This window comes from Nipponia nippon, unplaced genomic scaffold (assembly GCF_047370975.1).
Source record: "Nipponia nippon isolate SJK-2023a ecotype South Korea unplaced genomic scaffold, ASM4737097v1 scaffold_7, whole genome shotgun sequence".
Classification (NCBI taxonomy): domain Eukaryota; kingdom Metazoa; phylum Chordata; class Aves; order Pelecaniformes; family Threskiornithidae; genus Nipponia; species Nipponia nippon.
This window is the reverse complement of record NW_028262391.1, coordinates 18,266,177-18,290,256: the sequence shown is the minus strand read 5'-3', so window position 1 is coordinate 18,290,256 and position 24,080 is coordinate 18,266,177. Positions and strand designations below refer to the sequence as shown.

The following is a 24,080-nucleotide window of genomic DNA, read 5'->3' as shown; positions in this document are numbered from 1 at the left end:
ACATGTGATTGTAGAAAGATAAGTGTTGCTGCATATGATGAAGGGATGGTCAGTTGTCCTATAATGAAACCAGGAATGCGATTCCTCACGTTTCTTTTTGTCCTCTATCCCTCCACCCACCCCCTTCTGTTTTTATTTTTAATTTAGATCCTTATTAGGGCTCTATTCCCCAACTTTATGTAAGGGAAGTAAGCTTGGGGAAGGATAAGTATTAATACATCTCAAACTATGTTTCTGTCAGCAAAGCTGTGGATAACAGTCAAAAAAACCCCTCACTTCTTAAAAACTGGAAGTTTCCTTCTTTTGCTCAAGTTGACAAAAAGTGGTCACGTACAAGATATGCCACGACTGACTGATCTGGTCTTACTTGATGACGGGGCAGGGGAGAGGAAAAAATGGCGGCCAATTTTCTTAAGGTGTGACTTTCTGAAGTCAGTTAGGGCTTTCAGGTTGTATAAGCATTCTAATAATGTGATATTGAAATACGTTTGGTTTTTTTTTTCCCCTGGAGAAAGTCAAATGAAGACTTGCAATTGCTTATCTTATATCAATGAAGCCCTTACACTTTTTTTGAAATACAAGTACAAAGTTAATCTTCCTTTGGTGAAGGGCTATCTTAGAGACCAAGTACAGAGGGCTAAGCCCTGATTTTACACATAATTTTCGTATTACTTGGAAACTTGCTGTTAAATTGCATGCAGATACAGCCACAGACCATTTCTGAATTAAAATTTTGTTTTGCCTCCGATTCTAGTTGTTTCCTTTTCTAATGTGTGAATGAGGAGGGGAAAAAGATAATGCAGTAGATTAACTGCTGACTCAGTGTGGGCTCTTTTTTCAAAACCACAATGGCATGTATAGTAGCACATTTCAAAAATATATGCTTGCAGCTCTCCTTTTTGGGAGTCTGTAAAAACAAGTTTGCGTGACCATTGTTTGCATATTTGCTGCTGCTGAAACAGATGATACTTGAACGGTTTCTTGCCAAATTAGGCTATTGGATGGTAGTACTTGCCTTCTCTGTGTTTGACATGACTGCAGCTCTGAAAGAAACAGGTTTATGTATTTACAATGCGAATACTTGAAAGCCCAGAAATGGCTTGTTACAGCTAGATTTTGTCTCTTTTTGCACTTACTTTTCTAAGTAAATTATAGGCTATACTATCTTAAATTGACCTGTCAGTTTGTTACTGTCCTGTTTATCTGCTCCCCTGAAGTCGTTCTAGGGAATGTAACCATTTTTATGAAGTGTACAAATCCTAATGGCTGCAGTTATTTAGTTTCTGCACTTGGAGGACTTCAGTTGATTTGAATGGTGGAGGTAGAGCCCCTCAGTCATTGAGGGGCTTCATTGCGGGCTGTGTCTTTTTAAGGACTTATTTCCATCTTATGAGCTGAATATATGCCAGTTGTATCTGAAAGGTTCGTATTTCCTGTATGAAACTCCTCTTGCAGAACAAACTACTGAGATGTGAAGCAAGAATTAATGTAAACTGAAAGATCTCTTACACTGTGCCGTAACTGATCCATAGTTCGAGAAAAGAACAAAAGTCCTTCTGTTAGTTATGGCTTAGGCTTTACATAAAGATGTACTAGTTTAAAATATAAAATAAAAGGCTTTTAAGTTCCTGTCTACTTCTTCAAACTCTATGCATTTATGCTTTCTGAGTGATAATTGCTTGTGCCAGCCTAAATAGATGAAACAATTTGTCAAAGCTGAAATGTTTACCATATGGTGGAAATATATTTATTATGGTTGTCAGAATAGGAATGTATATTTAGTGTTATTTTATTTTTTGATTGGTGAAAGTGTTTGGCGGGTTTTTGTTGGTTTTGGTGGGGTGTTTGTTTGTTTGTTTGTTTTTCCCTGTTGTAGAAGATTGCAGTTCTAGCACTTTGCCTGATTCTTTGGGGAAGGGCAGTATTCCCGTGAGCTTTGCTAGCTGGTAAACTGTTGAGGATGCATTTTTGCATTTCTGTTAAGTCTACTTTAATTGAGCCACTTAAAACATCTTCAAAAATTTTAAAACATATTTACTGCAGGCTGTTTGTTTAGTGGCTTAAAACTATCTGCAATAATTCAGCCTTGTGTATTCAGTCCCCAGGGAGTAACAATCTGGTTTGATAGTGCTGAGTTGATTTAATGGCTTCCTACCCTTAATGGCTACTTGCCTGGCACTGCCTTTGGAGCTTGTGAGATCTTCTGCATGACTGGGTTAATTCAGGTTGCCAAACTGACTGAAAATCGGCTTGAAACCTAAATAGCTTTCTGTAAGGTTAGTAAACAGAACCACCATAGGTGTTAGATGCAAGGCAGGAGTGTGAGAGAAAGAGGAGGATCCCCCATTTTGGTGTGGTTCAGTTGACTTAGCTGTGCTGTCAATAATGTGTGTAAAGCAGACTCCAGGCAGTAACTGGAGAGGTAAGGGATGGTTATGGCTGGCTAGCCTTAGAGTTGGAGATGGAAGGGGAGGAGGTGAGATAAATTTGGAAGAAATTCTTGAGCCTCATGGGTCTGAAGAGGAAAGATTTGGGAATGTTCGGAGTTGATGGTCAGGGGGACTGGTGGGATACTGTTTGTTTCTTGAGATGTTGGAACAGGGTAGGCTGTCTAAGCTCGGTAGACCTTACTTGCTGGCAACAGAACTGCGACTGGGGCAGGAGATGAAAAGGAAATGGTAGAGCTGCCTACACAGGGAGACTGACTGGAGCATGAAATCAGCTTGAAGTGACAGATCTATATGATGAATCCGGAGATTCTAGTTCTGCTGCAAGGCTGCGTAGTTGTCAGTAAAATGTTTTTCAACTTGCAAGAAATCACAGACAAGCCTTTCTTATTTTGTGTGTGTTGTGGTCAAGCTGTAAAAAGACAGGGGAGGCTGAAACAAGCTGTTTCTGTAAGCAAAAGTAGGGCATTGTGATCAATTTTTATTCATATGATAATAGATGTTTTCCCACAGGATCATTATGTCAAGTATGCAGGTCATTCATACAGTGATCAGGGAAGGAGTAAGAAACTTCATACATAGGGAAAGAAACTGCTTTCTGTAAGACTTATATCTGTTTGCTAGAGAAATCCAGGAGCTTGCTGAATATGACACAGGCTGTAGGAAGAGAAATTGTGTTGTTCTTGTTAAAATAGTTTAATTCTATCCAGATAAGTTTGACTTGATCCATCATCTATGAATTTCCTATGAGATTCAAGTTGAGGCTTAGAGGTACACTCAGCACTCACACCTGAAACCAAAAATCTGAGAGCTGCAGAGACAGTATGTTTAGTGCTACAAAATGCCTGATAGTCTGAAAGAATCAAGCCCTAGCTGCCTCAAATCAGATACCCCAAATGACTGAAAAGTCTAGACAGTTCAATTTTGTCGCCACTCTTCTATGTCACGTATGTGTTGGGGGAGGAATCAATTAATGCTTATGAAACAACTGGATGTTTCAAGAACCCATTTAAATGGTGGGTTTGAAATCACTGTAGGGTTCATTGTGATTCAAAAATTATTGAAATGCTGAAGGCCATGTGCTTGAAAACTGGAAGAAAAATAACAAATGATTGTGCAGTGGTTCAGCACTAAATGTTCCCTGAACTGGCTAAGACAAAGGGACTTTTGGGGGGGAAATACCATCTGGTTTATAATCGTGCATACTCCAAAGAGGGTGGAGTTTGGAGGCAGCACAGGAGTGTTAGTGTCTGTTGTTTCCTCGCTTGTGAGTGTTTGAGTTTGCAACTCTTGTTATTGTTTTAACACTAGCTTTTCTACAGTACAGAAGGCTTTTACTTAACAACAGTGTGTAGCTGCTGTTGCTGCTATGTAACTTTAACTTGATCTGCACAACTATTTATTCCACGTTATAGTAGTATTAGGACACTTGATTGTTTATATGAACTTAGAGTAGAAAAGTCTGTTTTCTCCTTAAGTTACATGGGGTTTGGCTTTTATTCAAACTGGCTAATTATGGCGACCAAAACTTACTTGCATTAATTTAGTTAAATTCCTGCAATACATTACTTAAAAATAGATTATTTTAAAAAGAGAGAGCAGGAATATAACATTCAGATCTCATTTGTGTCTTGTTTATGAAATTTTGTAATCAGCTGAATATATCTGGACTTAATAAATACTACAGTGTGCATGGCTACATTAGAGCATCATTTTGCTAGAAAGTCTGGTTTCTGCTGTAAATTTACAAACTGTTTTGCTCTATTTTTGTTGTTCCAGCTGTTTTTAGTTAATACTCGTATGTGGGCAGCATCTGAAGGTTAGCCAGCTTGCTGACCCAGCTCTTTTTCTAGTAGTGCTGCTGCTGTGGTGACTCAGAAAGATTGCAAGCCTTCAGAAAAGGTCCAGAAAATGTATATCTGTCCCCATGAGCATTACTTTCTAACCATTCCGTCCCTTTTGCATCAAGAATGGTGAACAGTGTGTATATGTACCTGTTAAACACCAGCTTACAACTTACTGTATGAATTATGGAAGAAAACCGTATTTTTTAAAGGGCCATTTAACACTGATCATGCACTGTTGTGAAAACAGTTTGAAAATAAACTTTAAATACTATTTCAAAGGTAAACCGATTTTCTCTTTGTGGCTGAATAGTATGGATGGAATCTAGACGTGCTAGGACTATATACTGATAGTTTTGGATGCTTAATTTTAAATAACATTTCAGGATATGACTTTGCATTTCTCAGCTTACTCAACTCAGAATGTAGTTTAGCCAAAACAAAATATTTAAACCCATTTTAATGCCTTCCAAATGTAGTTGCTGCCATGTGGATGAGGCCAAATAGCTTTTTGTGGGCCTTGAGAAATCAAATTTAAAAGTTAATGAAGTCTGCAGTTTCCCCTAACATTTTACTTAGGGTTTTGCCATGCATGTGTGATACTGGAATGTCTGTTATTGAAGCAATTCCAAGAATTTTGTTCTCACAGAGCCCCCCCTAAGCCTGACTATACACTTGAATATTACCTTGTATTACCATCTAGAGATCTGTAATTATGATCTACTTCATGTATGTACATTACGTTGGATCAACGTATATATCAGTGTGTAATACAGCAGGACTTAAATCTTTTAAAAATAAAGGGTGGGTTTTGTTTGTTTTGTTTGTTTTGTTTGTTTTGTTTGTTTTGTTTGTTTTGTTTGTTTTGTTTGTTTTGTTTGTTTTGTTTGTTTTGTTTGTTTTGTTTGTTTTGTTTGTTTTGTTTGTTTAGTTTGTTTTGTTTGTTTTGTTTGTTTGGTTTGTTTTGTTTGTTTTGTTTGCTTTGTTTGTTTTGTTTGTTTTGTTTGTTTTGTTTGTTTTGTTTGTTTTGTTTGTTTTGTTTGTTTTGTTTGTTTTGTTTGTTTTGTTTGTTTTTTAAGCCGAAGACATTGCTTCACTGATCTATTGATTGCCTTTTCCTTGTAGCATAAAGGAGTGCCATGGGTTGCCTCTTATAAATGGACAGAATTGTGACCCTTACGCCACAGTCTCTCTTGTGGGGCCTTCCAGGTAACATTTTAGTATAAAATTAATGAATCTAAAATGCTGTGATCTTAAACTAGGAAAGAAAGTCATAGGTTTTAAGCAAAGTCTTTAAAATCTAGAAAAAAAATCTTAAAATGCTTTCTGCATATATCACATCTTCCATTGTTACTGTACTCTTCCCTACCATACTCTCAGATTGTGAAGGTGTTTGGTCTGTCTGAATGGCCTGGACTAATCAAGAACCACTTGTCGCTCAGTTTGTTCTTTCTTCTCAAGTTTTGTACTGGACTCTTGATATCTGCACTGTACTTCCTGTTAATTTTTGTCAAATTCCTGTAAGGGATGAGATAGTCAGTTGCTCACCTGCTTTCCTCTGTTCCCTATTTTTCTTAATGCGTGAGTTTCTTTGCAGCAAATGTTTAGCAACTGGGAGGAAGCAAGAGGGTAGGGGTTCTAGTAGGACCTTTCTAATGCCAGCACCTTCAGGATGCTACTAAAAGTTCCCACAGTTTACATGCCTTCTTTTTTTTTTATCAGTAATCCTGAACAACGGTTGGGGTTTTTCATTTAAGAAAAATCCCGTATCCCACACATTCACTATCTGTAAGTCCCTGCCCAATAACATCTAAAGTAAGCTAGGTTTCAGTTGTTTCCTTTTTGCAACACCAAACCTAAGTCCATCTACTTTCTCTGGTACTGAAGAATTGCCACTATGAGCATAGTACCAGAACGTCTTCTAGCAAACTTGCGTGTTTTAAAGACTTTGGAAGGATTGTCCCCAAATAAGCTCTGAGTGAATGGGGCATTTTTTCCTCCTTGGTAATACATGATCATATTTTTTTAGGTTTGGGTTGGCATTTTTTGGTGGGTGGGGTTTTTTGTTTTGTTTTGGTTGGTTGGGGTTTTTTTTAAGAGGGCTGGGGAGATTTGACCATTATACCTAGGAAGCGTGGTCTTAATTGCCAAAGAAGGTAAATTGACACATATTTCCTGTTTGAGTCCTGTGATACAGATGGAACTGGGTGAATGTTGGTCCCCCACAATATATTTACCCTGTTGGTATAGGAATATATGTGCAAATCTGACAGAAGTTCCTAGTTAAGATTTTCCAATCTCATGCATGTGTGACTCATGTACCATGGTGGGAATATTTATATGGCCAGCGCCTGAAAACAGTTAGTTGATGCCTAGGACAATTTTTCTTCTCCCTCATCTGTTTTTCCCCCACATTTTATGTTTGTTTCTTTTAGAAGGCATTTTTATACTATCATAGCCCTTTGCTAACTAAGAAAGACTGTATTCTTTTATAAAACATGTGAAATTAAAAAAAGAAATCATATAAAACACAAGGGAGTGGGGAGCAATTGTTTTGTTTGACCCTATGCTGTTTAGCATCTAGCATTAGCAGTAGTTCCTTCCAAAGGAAACATTCAGTGGCTTGGTGTAAGCCTCTGTCTGTAAAGAAGTAGTGGGTATTTCCCCAACAAAAAAGGGTGGGAAAAGCAGAAATTGGCAGCTGAACAAGACAATAAAAACTGTGCTTGTAACCTGCGAGCAGAGGTAAAGAAATTGTCTGCAGACTTAAGTTTGAAACGCTTTAGAAGTTGTTGATTTGTTTTACCTGATATGTGTAAGTCATATTCATTTGTGAAATGAAATAGAAACTTTAGGCTGGACAGATGCACGATTAACTAGATACAGCACTGGAAATTTTAACTTTCCAAACTATATTGTGAAGATGAACTCATTTTATTTTAACATTTTCTTCACTGATCAAAGTGATCTCTAAAATGACAAAATATGTTTTAACTTAAATGCATGGGTCCTTCTTGACAATAGAATGTCTTTAAAATTGTGTGTTTAAGTTGTCTATGGTAAAAATTTTACCACATTGGAACAGGAATGACCAAAAGAAGACCAAAGTAAAGAAGAAAACAAGCAATCCGCAGTTTAACGAAACATTTTATTTTGAGGTAACTTTTTGTGTGGTATTCTGCCTGTTTATCTATTTTATGCAACCCTTCAAATATTTTTAAGCAAGCTGCATAGCAGTACCTAATGCAGAAAGCTCTCTTCAAGCATATTGAAGAGCTTTTACTAGCCTCTCAAATGTAAGTGAATGACAAACTTACATTTCTGGTGACTACCAGACAATAGCATTCCCCTTCAATTGCTATGTGAAAAATTACTTCCTCACAGGCACATATGTGAAGGTAATTTTTTACCTTGAATCACTTTGTATAGCATCTGTTGCCATCAGGAATTCTAAGAGAAGTTTAACCTATCCTATGGAATTCGATTTAAATATTTAAGACATTAAGCTAAAAAAAAAAAACAAACCCAAAAAACAAAACACCCAACTTATTTCTTTAATAAAACAATGTAGCACTTATACCCAATAAAGTCTAATTTCATTATTTTATTTAAAAAATGTTAACTCTTTTGTTATTCAGGATTTGATTTCAATTCTACATGAATTACCGTATAATAACCAAATTACGAGTTTGAATTTTGATCTGATTTGTCTCTGTAATAAAAACTACATTTGCATGTAAGCATACTATACTGTTTAGTTGAGAGTTGGAAGTGGTACAACTATATATGTGCTTCAAATGTATGATAATTTACTGTGTTTATATAGATCCTGGTCCTGCTGTGGGACTTGAGTGAGAAATTGTTCCATACTTATGTATAGAGTATCAACATATGACATGTGTATCAGTTGACCTGCTCAAGATGCTGAGTGTAATTTCTTAGGAAGTAAGATATTGGGATAAAAACGTGATCCAAACCACTCTGTTAACTTTATGACTTACGATTTATTGGAGTTAAACTGAGAATGTAATCAGGCAAGAAACAAGGAAAATTAAAATAAGAAGTTAAAATTGTGGTATAACTAGGGCAAGAAGAGTGGACTTCTTATTTGTTGTTTCCTTAAACATCTCAGAACTAACTTTAATGATTTCTTGGGGCTCATGCTGAAACCAAATAAATTCTTGCCAGTTCCATGTCATACTTCCTTCTTGTTTTTCCTGATAGAGCTATCCTATAATTCCCTTAGATATCGGCTAGCCCTCTTCAGGCTCCACCATGAACCCTTCTAGACCCATTTTTCACCTGCTTTCTGTCAAAAGGCAGTTTGTTTGGTGAATGGAACTTCTTCCTTTTTAAAAGGAACAGTAACTATTTACCAATGTTAAAGAGGCAGGGATTTCTTTGTTTTTTGACATCCATAATACAACAGTTAAAAGTGTGTTAATAGGAGGAATTTACTTGCAGGTAACTAGGTCCAGCAGTTACACCAAAAAGTCCCAGTTTCAGGTGGAAGAAGAAGATATTGAGAAACTAGAAGTCAGGTAAGTTATGTAGACTAGAAAGTGATTTATTTCATCATTAATAAATCATAACATTTTTATCACCAAGACAATAAAGAAAGGTTTTATTTTAGTGTAACTCCAGAGAATTACTGATCAGACTTGTAGAAAAGATCCTTCTAACATATAAAATTACTCAAATTTTTTAGCGTGTTTCATACTGAAGATGGGGGGTTTTGTTTTTAACTGAACAGTGGTAGAGTGTATCTAGCAGCCTAAACTTGTTTCCCATGCCTGTGAGTAAAGAGGTGTGAGGATGTCCTATCAATATATATTAGTCTGGGCAGAATATTGATAATAGAACTTGTACTGAAGGATAACAGCATACCTGATGCTATTCTATGGTTTCAAATATAGTTGGCTGTTTTAATAAAAACAGAGGGAAAAGCCTCTTCTATGAGATTCTTACTGTTTTGCATTGCTTCTTAGAGGGACATTTGTGTTGCATCTTTTTGTTGCAAATGCAAAGAATACTTCAAAGTATATTCCCCTTTTCTGCTCCTTTACCCTTAGAGCAGGTCTGTCAGTATTTGTGCTATGTAGTTAGAACAGTTGAGAGCCCCTGTACTCAGTTTCTTTTCTTTATTGTGCTCATGTACATAATATGCACCAAATCTGCTGAATGACAAAAAGTCAAGGCTAGCATATGTTTCCTAACAGACATCAGAAGAATTTAGTAGTTAGTTTTAATAGCCATTGTAGAACTAACTAGGTATGTGCATTTTTAACTATTAGATTCATGAATATCTTAATTAGAATTGTATATTTCATTATAGATGCAAATATATTTAGAAAAATAGTGATGCCCCAACAAATCTAGTATTAATTTTGTTTGTTCTCCTTAACAACTGCTGTCTGTCAGAAATGTCAGAGAGGTAAGAAGTAATAGAAAAAACCCAAGGTGCATGTCTGGAGTCTGTGATTCCTTTTGAGGTTGTAAGCATATGAGCTGCTGTTTGGAAAACAAGCGCATGTGTTGGCGTGGCATTGCAGTGTGCCAAATTTTAGCGATTAGATAGGGATATGTAAATACATTGGTTAAAAAGTTCACTTGAATTACCTGAGAAGAAATGTGCACAGTTTTGGGGGTGGAGACTGCTCAGAATCCATATGTTGCCAGTATCACTTTTATTTACTGATGCAAGGTTTGCGAGTCTAACTCTCACTGTTTGTTTCTTTATCTGTTCTTTGTGGGTTAATAAGCCACTCATTTGATTCTTCTTGATTTAATTAGAATGGAGTGAGATTTCTAACATTTCCTGCCTGCATGCATGTGGATTATTGCTGTAAGGCAGTTACTGTTAACTTGAAGATTTTTATTTCTCTCTGGGAGAAAAAAAAATTAAGCCATGTTCTTATTTTCAGGGTTGACCTATGGAATAATGGCAATTTGGTACAAGACGTCTTTCTAGGAGAAATTAAAGTTCCTGTGAAGGTGTTAAGAAATGATTCCTTTCAAGCATGGTAAGACATGGTGGCTTAGAAATGAATTTGCTTCTATCTTGCAGATCTTCCCTTGCAAAGGATATGTTTTATTCTAACTATCCATTAAAATATGTCTTCCTGTTCTAATCTAGGTAAAGTGTCTTTCTAGAGAGTTTCCTTGCTCAATAAATTAACCTAGCCAGAGGGTACATTCAGCTCTTCTCTTCCCCCCGTCTGCCTACTCCCACAGAATAGTTCATGCATTTGAAGGGAAAGTGCAGAGCGCGAAGAAAGGGAAGACTGAGCGTAGCTATCTTTCGGTCAGCTTGCTGTATTTTAGTGATCTGTGTATGCTTTTCAGCCTAACCAGCAAACGTGGAACTTCTCAGAATTGCATCACTTGTAATTAAATTCCTAACTCAGACTTCCAGAATGACTGATTTTTTATTTTTTTTTTTTCCCTTGGGGAGGTTCAGAAAGTATCTTCTGGAACTAATCCAATGTAATTTCAGGGGAGCAGGCACAGAAGTTTAAAAGCTGGAAGCGTAAGGTATGAAGGGAATTCAGGAAAGACAGACACCTGCTTATAAAATACCAACAACCTCCCTTCTGAAGTTCTTGTAAGCAGGAGCCAATCTCTAGCCCCTTTACTGTCTCAACTGCTTAGCGGCAGGAAGCAATGAGTACAACGGATTCGAATGCCTCAAAGTGTGTAGCATATTCTGCTTTTAGTGAACCTTTCAGTACAGAGAAAAGAGTGGAGGAAGCCCTAGCATATCCATGTAGAAAACACATATGAAGGAAGTGGGTAAATAGGAACTAAATGGAACACAGGTCTTGGCGAGGAACCGTTATGGCTCTGCTCCACATACCCACCTCAGGCTCCAAGTGTCTTGGACATGTCAAAGTTGAACTCTGATTCTTAGTGTTTGAATGTGATCCAAAACATAATAAATGTTTGTGTCAGTATTTTCAGTTTTTTACATGGTGTATTGCAGACACAGGCTTGTTCTGCCAGTTTTCTGAACTGATCAAAAGCTGTATGAACATATTAACATAATGACATGCCTCCGTTAGCAACCTGCTAAGAGAAAGGTTCTATGAGCATGGACTCATTACCAGTGTATTGTGGTCGTATAGCTTTTTGAATTGACCCGACTCATGTCTAGTTCACTTGAAGCATTGATAGAGAGGTTTGTGTCAAAGATACTTTGTAGGCATACCTTGTATTGAACATCCTCACATCCAATTGTGATCTGCTCATCAAAACACTTCCATGATTAAAAATAACTGATTTTTTTATAGTATTATTAATTTATATTAAATGTTTTTGAATACAGCTGAAGTACAGTAGATAAACCAGTATCACTAGTACTAAATATTGGGAAAATAAGCCTAAGGGTCATGCTGTCAAGTAGAGGTTCTCCTTGTAAATCGGTTTTACTTTATATTGGCATGCCTTCATGGGCAATGCATCTGATTATTAAAAAAAAAAAAAGTCTGATCTTCTGATTGTAGAAGTACAAATAAAAATGATCGTAAAAGAATATTTGAAGATATGATTTCAGTTTATCGGGCTGAATGTTGAAACTATACTGTGACACTACTTAAAAGCTGTTAAAATTTTTGTAGAGCTGCACCTCCTGTTGGAATACAGTTGAACTACAGCAAAAGCCAATGAAGAATTGCGTAATACATTTTGTATTGAGAATAGGAAAAAGGCATAATTTTTTTTCCTGTAATCTTACTTGTTTATCAGGAATGCAGCCTCTTAATATTATGTATTTTTACTGGTTTCAGACTAGACCATTTAAATTCTTGACACTAGCTGTTCCATCTGCAATGTCCAACACCCTAAATATAACCTAGATGTGAAATGAGAAGGTCCAACATAATTTCTAACTATTCCTGCTATCCCAGTTAAGCTGTAAGAAAAGTACCCTATTTCACTGTTCAGGATGAGATGAGAAAATAAATGTTTCATTATGTGCTAAAGGTGCATCAAATGCTGCTCCTCTTTTTTCTTTTGTGTCTCAAGTTTTTTTATGTGAATTTTATTGCCAGTTTTCAGACTCGGTTTATGTATACTGAAATAATTAAATGTGATACTTTGCTTTATTGTAGAATTAGTCAAATTAATGAAATGTGAATCTAATATTTTAGAATTGCCCTGTTGCTTTCAGGTACTTACTTCAGCCAAGAGAAAATGGAAACAAGTCTTCTAAAACTGATGATTTGGGATCGCTTAGATTAAATATTTGTTATACTGAAGATTGTGTGCTTCCATCTGAATACTATGCTTCTCTAAGAAACTTGCTGCTAAAGTCATCAGATGTTCAGGTACTTTTGTTGAAAATTTCTTTTAAAATGAAAACTTAAAGTGAATTATGCAGTCCTGGATAAGACAATGTGAATTATGCATATCTAGAGAATTTTTTTGTTCCTTTGCATAAATTACTTGTGTCACAATCAGATGAGCCTCTTGTAGAGCACTTACTTCTGCTCCAAACTACAAAGATTTTCTTCTTATTTTAGAAGAATTAGCAGAGACGGTGAAATAACCTGCGCTGTGTGACTGGAAGAGATAAAATACTTTCTTCTCCTTGGTTGCTCTTTTCAACATTGTCTTCTTCCACTGGCTGCTATTGGCCCCCTGGATTTAGTGGTTTTCCAGGGCATTATTGACACTGAAGGGGCAGATAATCACCTTTTACCAAAAATGGTCTGCTTCAGAATTGATTTCTAATTCCACTTCTTCTGAATTGCTTCTGTCTTCCCCAGTATGTTAATCAGCATGACTGGATTTCTGATGTGGACATGGTGACGAAGAGGGAAGTGTGGTAGATGGTTAGCATAGCATTGAGACAGGAATCAAATTATAGTAACCAGGCTTTATATGCCTAGGTCTTTTATAGCCTTTCTTCACTTCAGTGTGAAGTACTGGCAGAGGAGAAGAAAGGTAAAGAGGAAGCAGACTGTGACTAAAACGTTTGCTAGCCCATACTCAAATACTACTTCACTGGAATTCAAGAAGAGCTGAGTATGTAGCTAGCAGCAGTCAGCAGCTGTTTTTTTACTTAAGTGAAATAACTTGATCAGTTTTTGTAGTGAAATTCCCAACTGTAGAATGGTGAGAGACACTTTGGAAGCGTGAGAACTGTATTTTAATGTGCTCTGATTATAGTTTTAAAAGTCCTATAAAGATATATGACATTATTATAAAGCAATTGCATACTGCGTTTTACTTGGATTTGTGACAAAGCCATGTTCTAACCCTTTAGGGAAAGTGCGAAGGGTGAGTGATGCTGAATTTCATTCTTAAATGTCAAGTATAGCATTGATAATACCAATTTTCAATTACGTATTTCTGTAGAATGGAAACTTTTTAATTGCCATGTTATACAGCAAATGTCGAAACTTTCTTTTAAGAAGAAGTAGTCTTGTTAGATTTGATATGTACTTTGCCAAATACATGAAGAACATTTTAACTACTTCACTCTTGATTCAATATTCTGCTTTCTCACAGCCGATTTCTGCATCTGCTGCCTACATACTGAGTGAAGTTTGTCGAGACAAGTATGATGCTGTTCTGCCTCTTGTACGATTGTTGCTACACCACCATAAGCTAGTTCCGTTTGTTGCTGCAGTGGCAGAACTAGATCTGAAGGACACACAGTATGTATTTCATGTTTAGTGATGTCATGCCTTTTTAAATTATTCTTTGAGTTTCCAAGGGCTTCATGATACAACATTGATAAGTAAGCATGTCGAATTTCTTTCTCTCATTTTGTAGAACTGATTAAATGCATTCATCTTTTAATGCTAGTTTATAAAAGCATTCATTAAAATCACATTAAAGCTGGGAGTCAGAGTTAATGATTATGTGCTATTTGGTAAAATTTTGTAAAATTTTCTCAGAGCTAGTATACAGCTAAACGTAGCAAGCTAGCAGTCTAGGGTTGTGTCTAAAAGCGCATAGATTGTATTTGAAAATGTCATAATTTGCCCAGTCTTCAAATTTTATTGGTCATTAGATTGGTACTTAACATTTTTAAAATTACTGAGAATCTTATCTCATTTCCTTTAGTATGTGACTTAAGTGAGGGGTACTCTTTCTGCAGAGATGCCTTGTAAGTAAGTACGTGTCCTGCATGCCTTGAAAGTAGCAAGCAAAGGAGTTTTTCCAAGTAGCAGTGTATGGCCTGTGAATTTGCAGCTCTGTGGTTAGGAGAGAAATTAGACCTGAGTAGTGGCCACTGAGGTGCCGAGTCATGTCCTGTGGAGATGTGGAAGGGATTTTGTCACCACAGGATGGTTCATTGCAAAGCTGACTGATTCCAGATTAAAGTAAGGTGGACAGTTTAACTGTGTAGAAAGAGGTGATTCATGGAAAATAATTTTCTAAACTGCATTTTAGTACATGCGTTCCTTTCTGTTACAATTGAATTGCAACAAAGAAAGATTAAACTAAATCTCTCAGATTAGAAAGATTTGCTTTGCATAGCTGGCTTTCAGTTTTCTTCAACAGCTGTAATGAATAAAAAGTATAACCCTAGATTAAATATGTTTTGGTTAAAGTGTCTGAGTTTATCAGTTTAGTGTAGCAGTATGCTATTTATTGTAGCTCTAAGGTTTTTTTCAGCAGGACTACTGGAGGAAGAACTGTATATTGATGAGGTACAAGCCTTCATTATTTTGGAACTTTTCTCCAATTGTTCTTTCTCACATTCAGCACTGGATTATAACCTTTGTCTACAATTTCTTAGGCTTTTCCTTATGGTTTTAGTTATGTTCTTGGTTTTGGCAATAGCTGTAATAATATTCTTGTTTATTTTTTTTTTTCTGCTCCTGAGTGCCATTGCAAGCTGAGTATCTAGGTTCTGGAATTCCTGACTGAAATATATGAAAAAATGTTTTCAAAATATTAATTATTTAATAGCAAGATTAATACTTTATCAGATTTTGTAACAAAGCTTCTTATTTTTTCCTGTTCAAATAAAACCTATTCTTTTCTTACAGAGAAGCAAACACAGTCTTCAGAGGCAACTCGTTAGCAACTCGGTGTGTAGATGAAATGATGAAAATAGTGGGGAAGCACTACCTAAAGGTTACTTTGAAACCTGTTATTGATGAGGTAGGTTATCCTACTGAAACTGTTTTTAGGACACTTAGCCCCCTGCGTATCCTGTCTCTTTGATTGGCATTCATGTTACAGCTCCCTGTGTGGTAGTACTCACTCACTTGGGGTAATTCTAGAGGAAAGTTAAATTGAGCAATAATTGGTTAAGTTCAGTGGGAGGAGCTACTTTTTGTTATTTATGTTGCAGATACTTAAAAGTAAGCAGTCAATGGCAGTTGCTCTAGCCTCTAACATATTGCAGAATTTACCCACACGATGCTTCATGTAATTGATCCATGTAAAAAGGCACACACAAAAGTGAGGATGATTATTGCATGCTGTTATGGCTCATTAGAACCTATTTAGAGTTTTACCCCTGAATCTAGGACAGAATCTGATTTTAAATAGGTGCATTTTCATGCTTCCTGTCTGAAAAATCGAACTCCTATAGTTTTGTTTGTTTTTTTCAGATATGTGAGTCTCCTAAACCCTGTGAAATAGATCCCATCAGATTAAAAGAAGGGGAAAATGGAGAAAATAATATGGTGAGTTTCCTAATCTGTTTTTCCTAATTTAAACTTTATCAAAATCTGATAGAAAAGCATTTTAAAAAGCAGCTCTGTGTAATGGAAAATGAGTAGCTTATGGTAGCAGTGTAATTCTCTAATTGCAGACTAAGCAAAGGAAAAGCGGTATTTTCACATCCCTGTTTATGAAAACAGCAAAGGAATAGTCCAACAGAAAATGGGATGGGGAGGAGAAACTAAACAGAGTATTACAGCCCTCCTTACCGATTTATTGAGTGTTGTGATTCCTGATGTTCTGTACTTGGCATCTAGATGATGAAGTAGCTAATTAGGACTGCTTTAACACTTTTCATTGAAGTTTTGCTTGCTGCTTGCCTGTTACCAGAGAATGACATTTAAGGCAATAGTAGCTGCAACAAACTAAATTAACATTCACTAGGTATGCATGGGAAGTGCTCCTTTCTTGTAATGTGCTGTTGTCAAATTACAAAACCGGGTTTTGATAGATAGTTGTATATTGCCAGACACTGCTTATGTACTTTAATGTAAGTGAATATCATTAAACTATCTTTTAACACTAGTAATCCTATATAAATATTATGTGGCTTTTAAAATATGCAGTGTACTAAAATACATAATTGAATAGTCAGGCAGTGTTTTGAAAATGTGAATTGTAGTGTTGTTTGTGTTCAGGAAAAAAACATAGAAATGCAAATGTTAATGGTCTGAAAAAATACCTTTTTTCATAATTGCAGGAAAATCTACGCTATTATGTAGACAAAGTATTCAGTGAAATTGTGCGGTCAAGTATAAGTTGTCCTACCCTAATGTGTGATGTTTTTTATTCTTTGAGGCATCTGGCTGCCAAAAGATTTCCAAGTAAGTGTTCTCTAAAAACTTTGGAAAATGGTGTTCCAAGTGAAATACTTAACTTCTGCAGTTACCGTATGGGGATTGTTAAAATTCTTGCCTTGTCCAAAGCTGTGCCCTGAACCTCTTACATTGACAATCAGGCATTTGTTTTTCTGTCAATCTGTAAGTTATAGTAAAGCCTTGTGATCAGTCAGCGAGAATTTTGTGTTTTCTGATACAAAAATATAACAGGTCAGAAACACTGCAAGACAGCAGCAAATAAGAAGTCACCAACAAAAATATGAGATACTAGAACAAAAGCACAAGTAATACAGGAAGTGATTTAGTTGAAAGATACGTGAAACTTGGAAGAGCTGGTCTGTTTATTGCTTCTAAAGAAGCAAGATGTAAACTTGAAAATAAATTTGGTGTTTACATCTTAACTACATGAACTGCAACTATGTTAACTATGACTAGCACATTCATAACTTAAGTGTCCAGCTTTACTATTTATGGGTGGTTTTGGGGAGGGTGGATAATATAAAATATTTAATGCGTTTGTAATGTGACCAGTATTAGAACAGTTTTATTCGTTCAGAATGATTTTAATATAGGAATAATGTAGTGGGTCTGAAATACTCTTATACTTCAGTCAGTTAAAATCTGAAATGTCATATAATAAGCTACAAAGGAAGAATATACTTGTTATAATCTGGAGCCTTTCTCTGATTCATGTTTTTCACTGGAACTGATGCCATAAATTCCTCTAGTTAAGGGCTTTCAGAATAGCTAACTTCCCAAACAGATCAGATTGAAGCGATCATTAGAGTAAGGATGTCATCCCCCGATATTTCCCAGTATAAAGGTGTACATATGCCCAAAATATTAAATGAGAAAATCCTCATTTACAGCATCAAAATTATATAACACCATGGTTTTATGTTGCAGCTCAGAATTGGAGTTGAAGTTGCTCATATGTGTTGACTGCGTTTGTTGTGCAGCATTGGTGTATTTGAGTTGATCAGTGATTAGCTTTATGGGTGAATAAACCCGATAGCCCTAGTGTTTAAAGGCAACTGCTACAGTATTTTCTCTTTTGGTTCAACATGCGTACAGCTGTACCTAATCAACACTGTGTATGTAAATGCTTGCAATAATTTCATCATTCCTAGTAGTGGAGCTGATGAGCTAGTTTTATGAGAACAGAACTTCAGAGAAATAAACCCTCTGTTATAAGCAGAACATTTCTTACCATGATCACCTTTCTCATTTCATGTACTTCATTGATTTTTCTATTCTGTTTTAAAATATAAATGTCTCTTCTGATGTTATCTTCTTAAGGATTTTTATTTGACGGTCTTCATTATTTCCTATTAAGTTTAGTGCATGTTACATTTCATGGTTTTTCTCTGCAGATGACCCTCATGTACAGTATTCTGCAGTGAGCAGCTTTGTGTTTCTTCGTTTCTTTGCTGTAGCCGTAGTCTCACCTCATACTTTTCATTTACGACCTCACCATCCAGTAAGTTTCGTGAAGCTTTGTTCTGTTTTATTCATAACCGTCAGATCTGTTTATCTGGGAAGGTGTTAAGTTACTTTCAGTGGGTCCGTAACTGGGAAATAAGATTACTAAATGTCTCTAGGTTGAGTTTTCAATTTTATACCTCACCAGAGGAACTAAGACATTCACAGTTCTTTAAGCATCAGAGTTCTTAGTCTTTATGAGGTGTTCTCAAATGATGTAGAAGAGCTATTGATTTGATAATAAAGACACTGTACCTTTTTTGGGAATGTGCTGCGTTGTTAGAACAGCAACATGACTGAGGGCTCTTTAAGGCATATGCCTAAACTGCATTGGTTCCTTCCACCATGGAAGTTAAATATCCAGATGTTGCTTTTACTTTTAAAAAAATATTTCCGTTTGTGTCTTAAACAGAGGTTATAGAGTTATCCAATAGTTGGTCTGTGTATTTATTCTGGACTCCACTAGTTGCAGTGGGTTGCCAAATCTTCCATTTTCAATTTTCAGATTGTCAAGTAGATATGCATAAAAAAAAAATAATCTTCAAAGACAGGAATATGGAAATAAGAAAAAAATACTGTATTATTTTCACATAAAATACGGAATATGTATGAAATCTTCTGCTCCAGAGGTTATCTTTATTGGCTTATTTTATCTACTTAAGGCTGTTGTGCTTTCAAAAGGAAAAAAAATCTCACTCAAATTCGTTCCTTTTATATTATCCAGTTCATTGAGTAAAAAGATTACAGGATTTTATCACTTGAGGGTTAAACATTTTAAAGGGAACAGCAAGGCCCCTTTCTGTGGCTATGTTTATAATCCTGTACTAAAATGCAAGCATTGAGGTAGCAAAGAAATTAGGCAAAAGCCTTAAAGACAAAGTTTTAAGTTCACTTTGTATTATGAAAATTTCTACCATTTGTCCAGCGATAGATCCTTATGTTTAGTGTTAAGTTTTGAATAGTTCAGAAGCATTAGATGTGTAGTAACAATTACAGGATTTGAGGGGTTTGAGATGTTTTATAGGTAAAAATATTTTTCCAAGTACTAATACTAAATTCTAGCAGTAGTGAGTAAAATATTAAACACTGTGCAGTGGCTTATAAAATTTGCATATAAGCACAAGTGCTAGTAGAGGACAATACTGCATACGCATTTCTTCTCTTTGGGAGAAGAAGAAAAGGAATGAAGATGTGTCAGATTTACTACATTGTGTAATATAATAATTTTTGTGACATTTTCATTTTTAAATCAAAGTTTTACCTGGAATTGTGAAAAAATGTGACTTCTGAATTTTGTTTCTTTATTTTAGGATGCACAGACTTCTAGAACATTAACTCTTATATCAAAAGCCATCCAGACTTTGGGGAGTTGGGGAAGTTTGACCAAAAGCAAACTTGTAAGGCTACTAAAATTCTTTCTCATTTCATAGACAACATTCTTTGAAAGTTTGTTTATGTCAATATACTTTTTCTTTCAGTCAAGTTTCAAGGAGACATTTATGTGTGAGTTCTTCAAAGCATTTCAAGAAGAAAAATTTACTGAATCTGTTAAAAAGGTACCTTTCAACTAGATTTTTTCTTTTATGGTTGATGTATCTGATCAGTCTTTAATTATTAGAAGGTTATGTTATTGTTCAGTTTTCTACTAAAGAGAAAGAAAAATTGTGGTCCATTTCAGATGTTTAAAAAAACAAAACAAACAAAAAAAAACAAAAACAAAGCCCAAACATCCACACAATCGAATACACAAGAGTTATACATAGTGGACTGAGCTGATTTAGTTAAAAAATAAAAAAAAAAAGTAATATAAATTTTTTTAAACAGACTTTATTAGATCTGCTGTTTAGGAACTGATTAAAGAAATCTTGTGCGGCTTATGGGTATCCCTTGTTACATTGTTCCAAGTCTCTGCAATATATTTTCATTTCATCTGTTGCATAAAGTAATTGTTCTGTTCCGGGAGAAACTGTGCATGTATATTTTCAAAATAGCCTTTGGTTGTTCTGTGTTGCTGAATAGTATATATTCCCTTTGTATTTTTCCTTAAGTTCCTAGATGATGTTTCCTCTACTGAAAGTAAAGAGCCCAGTGGTCTGAGTGAGCCAGTACATCTAAAAGAAGGGTAAATACATCTTGAATCTATATCATGCAAAACAGAATGGACGCCACTGTTTTTTCATTAATGCCAATATCAGATTAATGCTTATTAAAATGTTTGATATACTGTATGAATTATGATATTTGTAATTTGTGATAATTCTGTTAGTTTACAGAATTAGTTTAAACCAGCAGCTGTACACTTTCATAACTCATCCTTTAAGTACTTTTGAGATGCTTTTAATTATTTTTTCCAAACCTATTAAAGCCTGTCTGCATTTCTGTTACAATTCAGTGTGCGTTCTGTGATGGTTTATTCAGGATTGTGAAACTGTATTTTAAAAGAACATATTAATTTAATTTAAAATTACTTTGAGTGCTGCTTAAGCCCGGCCAGCTAAATGTTCTGCCTTTAAAGTAGGGGGAAAAAATTACCCTGTAATTGGAATACTTAACAGTAAATGATAGAATGCTTTTATAAAAATTGAGGTGAAAATCACTCTTTCTAAGAAATGAACTGTCTCTTTTTTAATGTTGATCAAGAATAGCTGATGAAGTAATTCAGACAAAATTTGTGGGGAAAAATACTTGTATTTACCTGAGAAGCAGATTCATAGCAAGTAAAGATTCTTCTGTGAAACGAGCATCCAAATTTCAAACAAGGAAGAAATGTAGCTCTTATTAAAATAGTAAATAGAAATGACGGAGCCGATTGTAGTGGATCAACACTTAGTTATAGCAATTTGGAAGCTAATCTGTATTATAAATGGATGGCTGTTGCTCAAAAAAAATAGTTGCCAGTGAGTACACTTAAAGTGTCTACCCTTGCTACTGAGTCGTGTTCAGCATCATTTCATTTATATTTAGTTTCTGATCCAGATAAGGGCAAGTATATTCACATGTAGAAAGTGGCAGGAAAGAGGAAGTCTTGTGGTTGGATCCACCTTACTCCATTTTGGGAAAATTTGGAGTTCTGGATCTGAATAAGTAAGTACCTGCTCCAAATTTATCTCTACAAACAAGAGTCTGGATTCCATATTTTTCAAACTGTTTTCCTGTTTGTGGAACCCTGTACACGATCACCATATTGGTAGATAATCTTGAGGATCTGTTTTGAACAACTAGTAGATTTTTTTTTTTTTTAAATCTACAATGAAGTAGATTTTTATGTTGCTGCATGATGAACAATAGTGTGTTATCTCAATAAATGGTTTTGAAAGCTCTTCAGAAGACTAATGGTTGCATTTCATTTGATGCTGTCTTTACAGAGAAATGTACAAAAGAGCTCAGGGAAGGACTCGGATTGGTAAAAAGAATTTCAAGAAGCGGTGGTTCTGTCTAACAAGTAGAGAGTTCACCTACCACAAACAGCAAGGTAAATTGTTTATTTTACAATTATTTTTATTTTCTCAATATTTTCTAAGTGTTTGCATCTGATTTGTGCTTTTTAAAGTGCATAAATTTTTTCTTTTCCTAAAGTACACGATATGTTCTAGTTACCTTTGCCCTGATTACCACATGCTTCTGTCTGATTCGTGTACATTTTCTCAATAATAATGTACTTTTTGAGAACTTGACCTACAGTATCAGTGCACTGAGGCTATAAAACAGTTTTTTAATAATCGCTTCACTCATCTGTTTACAATTTTTTACAGATAAAGAACCAATTTTCACTATTCCAATCAAAAACATTCTTGCAGTGGAGAAACTTGATGAGAACTCCTTCAACAAGAAAAATGTGAGTCAAAAGATAGTTTATATGTAATTCTTGTTGTGTTCTTTAAATAAAAGATTATAATTAGCTTATAGAGTTACTAAAACACTATTACTAAACACTTCAGCAAAAAGTCTTTTTTGGATCAGGAATAAAAAGCTGTACGCAGTATTTCCAAGTACTCTGAACATGGAACTGAACCTGGAGATTTGGATCTCTGCACCAACTTTTTTCTGACTTATTTTATGACTTTTGTGTTCTCCTCCCCCGCCATTTCTGGAATAAAGGTTAAAACTACTGTGACCTTATTACAAAGCACTTTTATGTAAGGTATTAGTAGTACGTATTATATTACGTTCTACTAGAAATGTGATGTTACCAAACTTACATTTATTCCTTTTGATGAGAACTTCCTACAATACCTTCATTAGCTGAGACAGTTCTCTGTGCTTACAGCCTCATTCTGGACCTGTAACACATCAGTATTTCTATTGTTATTTCAATCAGAAATTCTGAGGCAGTTATAAAAGTACAGCTGTTACTTAGGCTGAGGATGGGTAAAGGAGAGACTTCTGGGAATCTCTTGTTACTCTCAGGATCTGAAGTCTGAGGTCACATTTAGAGATACGTGAAAGAAGAGGACAGAAAATGCATCATGTTCTAATTCTTTAAGGATTCTTTTTTGCATGAGAAAATAGTGTAGGCAGAACACAGGCAGCTGTTTGTGTTTTGTTTTGGTTTTTTCCTCTAAATAGGGCTGCGTAGTAAAATCAAAGAGGTGAAAAGTTGTCTTTTCTCCCTTATCTCACCTTCTGTCTTAATTTGGCTTTGTTGAATTGCCTGAGCTTTGAAATCTATTTTGACATATTCAAAGTTGCTCAACAACTGGATTTTTTTTTTTTTTTATTGAGCAGAATAATGTTGCATTCCTTCTACAGATGTTTCAAGTACTACATGGAGAAAAGCCGCTCTATATCCAAGCAAATAACTGTGTAGAAGCTAGCGAGTGGATAGAAGCTCTTTGCCGGGTAACAAGATGCAACCAGAAGAGGCTTAGTTTTTACCATCCTTCTGCTTTTCTGAATGGGAACTGGCTTTGCTGCAAGGCTACGTTAGAGAACACAGTGGGCTGTGCTCGTTGCACTGCGTAAGTTGCTTCTCAAATGAAAATACATACGTTTTGTAGGAGAAATAATGTATGATTCACTATACAACTTGAAAATCTGAAGGCAAGGCTTTCCCTGTCTACTTTAGCAAGTTACGCTACTAAAAACATGCCTTACTAATAAGGCCCAAAGTACTGGCTGACAAAATAATAGACTTGGTAAAATCCACTATATGAAGTGCAGGTAACCAATTCAGCATGTAAATCAGAAATATGGATTGGCTGATTTCTTTCCATGCAGAATAACAGATTTAATAGCTCAGGTTTAGTGAGATGCCATGCTGAATGCAGAAATATGCCATGCTTAGATCATCTGTATGAAATAATTTAAATATCTTGCTGCAGAAGGCTCAGCCTGGAGGTCTGTCTCTTTCTCTAATGACATTTTCTTGTTTTATACAGTCACTTATTTATTTGAACCTCACATATTTTAAAACACGGTGTACTAAGAAAATAAGATAAATAATCTTGGATGTAGATTCTGACAAATCATTTGGTTTTTGTAGGTATCCCAGGAAAATTAATAACGTCTTTATAATGCATTAATGCCTTTCTTTAAGCTGTGGATTTCTGAAAACAAACAAATGCTCTGATGTTTTTTAGAAATAAATTTATCCTTAACTGGATAGGCTGTATAAATTACAGACTAAAGATCTCAGTCAGTCTTCTAAAACTCAGTATATACTAAGTCCTACAAGATAACTTTCTGAAAATATATATAATACTTTTTCCATGTAATTCAGTTCATTCCTACATTAGGTTTGTCAACAGTTCAAAAGATTCCTGTTGCTAAATAACTTTTGGTTA

At 35.4% G+C, this 24,080-nt stretch overlaps 1 protein-coding gene across 3 annotated transcripts in view; it reads left to right on the top strand.

The window, feature by feature from the left end:
* Nucleotides 1–24,080, top strand: part of RASA2 (RAS p21 protein activator 2) — a 54,708-nt gene that overhangs the window by 26,043 nt on the left and 4,585 nt on the right. For 2 of the 3 annotated variants that reach the window (XM_087740098.1, XM_087740100.1), the window contains 16 exons: nt 5,417–5,500; nt 7,377–7,449; nt 8,756–8,832; nt 10,216–10,314; nt 12,459–12,615; nt 13,802–13,950; nt 15,295–15,409; nt 15,865–15,939; nt 16,677–16,800; nt 18,189–18,295; nt 19,608–19,694; nt 19,776–19,853; nt 20,346–20,419; nt 21,663–21,769; nt 22,050–22,132; nt 23,023–23,255. In XM_087740098.1, coding sequence (XP_087596224.1) covers nt 5,417–5,500; nt 7,377–7,449; nt 8,756–8,832; nt 10,216–10,314; nt 12,459–12,615; nt 13,802–13,950; nt 15,295–15,409; nt 15,865–15,939; nt 16,677–16,800; nt 18,189–18,295; nt 19,608–19,694; nt 19,776–19,853; nt 20,346–20,419; nt 21,663–21,769; nt 22,050–22,132; nt 23,023–23,255 — 1,722 coding nt within the window. The remainder of the gene's footprint in view (nt 1–5,416; nt 5,501–7,376; nt 7,450–8,755; nt 8,833–10,215; nt 10,315–12,458; nt 12,616–13,801; nt 13,951–15,294; nt 15,410–15,864; nt 15,940–16,676; nt 16,801–18,188; nt 18,296–19,607; nt 19,695–19,775; nt 19,854–20,345; nt 20,420–21,662; nt 21,770–22,049; nt 22,133–23,022; nt 23,256–24,080) is intronic. The other variant, XM_087740099.1, reaches the window with a different exon arrangement.